This window comes from Morone saxatilis, unplaced genomic scaffold (assembly GCF_004916995.1).
Source record: "Morone saxatilis isolate NCDOM2014 unplaced genomic scaffold, NCSU_SB_2.0 Contig24, whole genome shotgun sequence".
NCBI classification, from domain to species: domain Eukaryota; kingdom Metazoa; phylum Chordata; class Actinopteri; family Moronidae; genus Morone; species Morone saxatilis.
Genome location: NW_023339807.1, coordinates 13585303 through 13591316, shown reverse-complemented (window position 1 = coordinate 13591316; position 6014 = coordinate 13585303). Strand labels below are relative to the sequence as shown.

General features: G+C 36.2%; 1 protein-coding gene across 1 annotated transcript; it reads right to left on the bottom strand.

Annotated features, from left to right (window-relative positions):
* Window positions 1-106: 106 nt before the first annotated feature.
* si:ch211-269k10.4 lies at window positions 107-4466 on the bottom strand. The gene is made up of 6 exons (XM_035672870.1): window positions 4379-4466; window positions 3196-3377; window positions 1789-1908; window positions 1129-1185; window positions 906-1013; window positions 107-806 (listed from the first exon to the last, which is right to left on the bottom strand). The coding sequence occupies exons 2-6, from the start codon at window positions 3361-3363 to the stop codon at window positions 708-710; spliced, it is 552 nt and encodes a 183-aa protein (XP_035528763.1). The 5' UTR covers window positions 3364-3377; window positions 4379-4466; the 3' UTR covers window positions 107-707.
* Between the last annotated feature and the right edge of the window lie 1548 nt (window positions 4467-6014).

Here is a 6014-nt window from a genome sequence, read left to right as displayed (position 1 = left end):
TATATTGTAGATGAGTTTTTTATTATGTATTTTACAAAACAAAAAAATAGCAGGCAGATCAATCCAGACAATGTTATGAAAAGTGTGTACAGATTATTAAAATGTTTAAAACATTTTGTTGTATTGATTTCTTTGGCACAGTTAAGATTGACTTTAAGTCAACTAAGTGGCTACTGATTGCATCGGCTGAAAACAAAAACCAACCAACAATAAACAAATCCTTCATAGTTCAGTAAAGCATTCTAAATGTGAAACCGGCTGAAAGTGTGAATGCAGCTGAAAACAAGTTGCAGATATTTCCACTGATAACCAAGCACGAGTGTAAAACCACACACAAGACCCTTGCGGACTGACGGATAGAACAGCCCTATGAGACCCACTGCTACCGTTACACAGAGACTGAGGAGGATAAAGAAGTGGGGTTTTTTTCACATGAGAGAAGCTGACATTTTGTTTACCACAAGTTTTGTATTCTCAGTCCAAGTCAAACATCAGATCAGACCACAGCCTAGGCTGTTGAAGAGTTTTTCAACTCTAATATAGGTAATTGAAACACTACAGAAAGCCACACAATGTACAAAAAACATAAAACATATGCTAACACAGTCACTTCCTTTCAGCACTAACATGCAGCCCCATGGTCCTCAAACAGTTCATTTAAAGTATTAAATTCTCAGATGTCCTCTCAAATAGTTAAAACAACTTGGTCATGGTGATTTGGCACGTTTCTCTTGGAAGAACCAGAAGCAGAGGGTTGCAGAGAGAAGAACCTCAAGCACCAACACAAAAAGCACAAGCAGCTCCATCTGTCAAAACAAAAAGATGATCAAGTATTCATTAGTTTTAAATTAGTAAATACATGTCAATATTTATTGCTAAATATGAGGTGTTTCATTTTGTCTTACCCTCATATGCTGATCATTTCCTGGATTCCAGTTAGACAGGTCAACACTTATCAGACAGCATGCAATTACTGCCATGATAATAGAGCCACAGTTGACCATGATGGACACCTGGAACATGAGCCATACATTAATCTTCACTTTATTTACCAATTTGAATCAGCTAATAATGTCTTTCACTGACTGTAATGTGTTGTTTGTTGGGCTTGTATTGAGTTGTACTTACAGGTAGTAATCTTGGACATTTGAACAACAGGTTGGAAACAATTCCCGCAATGATGAACTGCAGAGGAGGAGAATGGAGCTTAGAGCTGACCAAAAACATCAGCGAGCTGTTTGACTTTTTAAGTATTAAAGACAGATGGTAACATCTGGTTTAACTCTTTCTTGAACACCTCATACTTGTATCTGCTTTACTTAATGCATGCTTTTTATCATGAAATTTAAGCAATTTGAGACTATAAGTATGGTGACCTGGTGGGACTGCATAGCATTCGTATCCCATGTCCCACGTCCCACATTTTGATTGGCTCTAGTTTTCAAAAGTCAAATCTGCAGGACAAAACCATGGTTTAATGACTAAAGAAAGGCTGTAATCACTGGGCTATATCTGATGTCAATCAAACTGTGCACACACGGGTTAAGTGCAGGTTAACAGGTCACCTATCAGGGTAAAAAATACGTGTAACCACAAGGTCACAATCTATTGCAGATTTAAGTGGAATATCAGAAACTACCAAGAAATGCATTTATAGCAAAGACCGGCAAACCACTTACAGCTGGGTTGAGCAGGTGGAAGGTGATATGGCAGACTATCACACAGGACAAGTGTAACTAGTGCATTTACCACATTTGGTTTGTTGGGATCTGGTCAGGATATACTTACAAGTGCTCCAGTCAGGAGGGAAACTCTGAACAGTGTGAAAAAGGACTCTTCCATGTCTTGTGTTACAGCTAAAATAAGTCCCACTCCAACACTGAGGAGACCGCTCACCATCTGCAGAGACTGACAGTGGAACATAGATTCGGTTCAGATTTACTCAACAGTAGGTTATACGATTTATTTATTATCTCTTTCCCACAAGGATAAACAGTATGGTGCATGTGCTAGAGCGTACTGATGCAAGCAATGATACAGAGGCTACTATGAGAAAGACGTAGATACAGTATTTAAGACCTCAATAAGCATATCAAATAATAATATCTTCTTAAGTTCTTTCACTGATTGATTTTCATGCATGAATTCATGACAACATATGTGTCCTGTTACTAAATGAACACACTAAAACAAAATGAATAAAGAGAAATACAGTAAACATGAAATATCAGTACTATGTAGATAAAATATGTATTTTCATCTAAATCATAATAACAGATAAACACAGTCTAAATGAACAAATAACACACCATGATGTGACCTTTAAGAGTACTGTGCACATATTCTCACTAAAGATTATATGAAACTTCGGTCTTTACACTGACAAGTTGAATACCACAAAACCACCTAACCAAGCATTTCCTGTTGCTGCTGCCCAAATCTGCACAACCGGTACAAATGGACATCACTCTTTACTGCGCCTCTTATCTGTTTGTGATATCTTGCATGAACTATGTTATCAATATTTTTAGACATTAGATCACACAGTCTAAGGGAGAAAACAGTGACCACTAATGTCTGAATTTAAGTCGCTTCAAGAGAAGAAAAATATCACTGACAGTAGGTCATGTATAGATACCTCACATACTTCTTTGTAATACAAAGAATTAATGTATGAGAAAAAAATCTAGCACCATCTTAGTTCCTTTTTCCATGACTGTACACAATATTGTTGCAACATACAAGCTGTGAAACAGTACACTTAACACTCATACACACTAAACAAACTTACACTGTAAAGAACTGATTACAATCATATGAATATGTGAGGCTAAAATGTTCAGTGCTTGGATTAAACACTTTTTCAGACAGCAGTTTGTAGTGTTATGTTTTAATTGCATTGTTTTGAGAACGTCCATGCAGACTGACAGTATCTCAGGTAGACCATGATGTCTAATAATTGCAGGGCTGGTAGGGTTTGATCCTTGGCTCCTTCTAATGGCGAAGTGTCCTTGAGCAAGACACTGAGCCCTCAACTGCTGATGAGCAAATCAGCACCATGTGTGTTTGTGTGAGAGAATATAAGGTCCTGTGAAGTCCTGTGCATTGTTCTTTGTTTTTTAAAGACTAGTATTCGTTGGATACAATAATTTGCAATGCATCTTTCTAGTTTACAAGCAGTTTTTTCACTCTTACCCCCAACACAGCAGGTTGTTTCTGCAGCAGGTTATGCAGCGGCCCTTCTTTTTCTGGTACAAACTCTGAAGCTTGGTATTGCTGTATTCTCGGTGGCTCTCTCCAACCTGCTCTATGTGGGTCCTCATTATCTCCATGGATGTCCATGTCAACATCGGCACAGGCCATGGTGGTTCTCTGACCTGGTGGGATCCCAGTTTGATTTGAGTTTATCTCATGGTGTTTAATAATAAAATGGTTTTAAAAATCATGTGTTCTTTAATTTGTACTTTAAATTCTTTATCCTTTAGTCTTAATATCGGACAAACACTACTGTAGCCTTAAAATGTACAGAGTGACCAGACACTGAAAGGTGATGCTTCAGTTTAATTTTTGAAGCTGCTGTTGTATTATTGTTGGAATGCATTGTATTGGAAGGTGTCATATTTTCCACAGCCATTAATGTAAAAAAGATATTAGAGATATCGTTCACTATAATGCCACCGAGTACATCATCCGCACAAAGTACAGCTTTCAAATATCCATGGAACAAAGTAAACACCCAATTAAAGGAGTTGTGTAGATGAAATCTAAACATATTGAATACGGTAGTATTGATTACAGGGCCTTTGCGTTGCATTTCAATACGCAGTAATACATTGTGCAGGTGTTTCTGTTTTCTGTAGTTGTTCCTGAGACGTTTGTTTTTGGATTTACAAAAAACAGAAAGAGACAATTAAATAACAGCATCTGTCCAGTGCTGGCTTTTCAATATACAATTTATAATAATAAATATACAGATAAAGATTTGTATAAACCAGTTTAGTCTCTGTCAAACAAGATAGCTGGAACTTCACATAATATTATATTACACATTCATTTTGTTGTCATAGCTGAACTTTTTTTGACAACATCAAATACGATTTTAACCTTTTAACAACAGGGGAACATAGAAATTGACCAGTTACATTATAAAATATCAACAGCAGCACTCAAAGGTGTCATTCTCATATTCGTAGCAGGATGTTTTTTGCTTTTGATTGCATTTAACATGCACAAAAAACATCCGAGCCACTGGATACATACACATACATAAGCAGACTTCGAGATTATTGCAAATTCATTCATATTCTCCATTGCAAATATGTACAATAAAGCTTTTTTTCAGTGCAATTCAATAAAGATCTTAGATTAGGATTCTTACCACGTTTGGCTTGAGCAGTATCTATTTCACACTCTGTATCTGTCTCAAACAAGTGTCTCACTCTTCAGGCATCATTTTCACTTCCCTGCAAATACTATGAAAGATGAGGTCACCACACGCTTTAACTTCCTCACTCTGCCTGTGGTCTCTACAGTGTTATCATGCCCATTGCCATTACTTTTATGTTATCGTACAGTATTAATGATTCAACAAAGACACTTTTCTTTAAAAGCATGAACACAAATAAGCTGAAATATTAAGTCTTTTAGTTTTAGATTTTCGCCAAATTCAAAATTCTGCATGCAAGCACTTTGTGGGGTCTTGTGTTGTGTGTGTGTGCTTGGTGTGAGACCCGAGAGAGAGAGAGAGAGAGAGAGACGACGGGAGTAAGACAGACAAACAGACAAAGACAATAGGTGTGCCATTTCATTTCCTTGTCAAACTCATTTGACAAAGCAGCAAATTTTAAGTCTGAATTAAGATACGAGAAGAAGAAAAGGTATTTACCCAAAACCTTGACGATAGATCACCACAGTAAACTGCTTTAACATTCTTTACTTTCATTTTGTTTACAGGAGAATGAAGAAGACCTTCATATGTGATGAATCAATGATCATCACCATTCCCATTGGGAGTCTAAATGGCGCTCGAGAGGCTCAACTGATGCCGGAGAAATTTCACTGTGTGTACAAAGATTCCTACAAGATCTTTGCTATTAATGGAAAACCTAAACCTCTTGGAGTAGTGTGAGTCTGACAATGGACTTGTCTTTTTTGACTTCAGCTCACACACCAAAGAAAATGCAGCATTTGTAATGACGTATTTTCTTCTGTTGTTTACTAGCAGCCCAAGCCATCGCTGGCGTGTTTCATTTCAATTCTGGGGCTGATTTATGATCCCACATACAGAAGATACAACGACAGCCACGTCATCGTGAGGATCTACAGGTCTGATCCCAGTGTTGTAATGGAATTCCAAAACTAAAAATTATTCACTCCCATGATTTTCATTGATGTTCTGTGAAAAAATCTAAATGTAAGGAATACAATTAAATAGATTACTGGAATTAGCATCTTTTTCTACTCCTTCTGCTTGCAACATTCTTTATTTTATTTTATGTATAATCATTTATCAATATGTTTTATCAATGTTTTAGTTTGTGGTCTCTGGTATGGTGTCCTATGCTTCTGGACAATCTGCAAACATGCATGTGGTAAGATAAACATTTGTTTTTTAAAGATTTCTTGCTAAAAAGTGGCAAGGTGAAAATGATCTTTGTAATGGTTAAAATTAACAGCGCGGGAAAAAAAAATTAAATCTTAAACTACAATAGATTAATAACTATTTTTAAAAATGACTGATGATGATTTCCTGTGTTTTTTAGAATGTTGTGTTTTGCTGACCAGATGTCAGCCTGTCGAAGTTATGAGAAATTAAATTATTTGTTTTCCAATCCAATGAGCCTTTTGTTTTTATGTCATTTTTCTTTGAAACACCAATAAATGAATGACTGTAGACAAGCAACATATTTTTAGGTTATTGTCTGACAGAATGATGAAGCAAGAGTTGTGTTTAGGAAATCTAATTTTGTATGTATAAACAAATAAATCAACAAATGTACAATATATTAAGTATA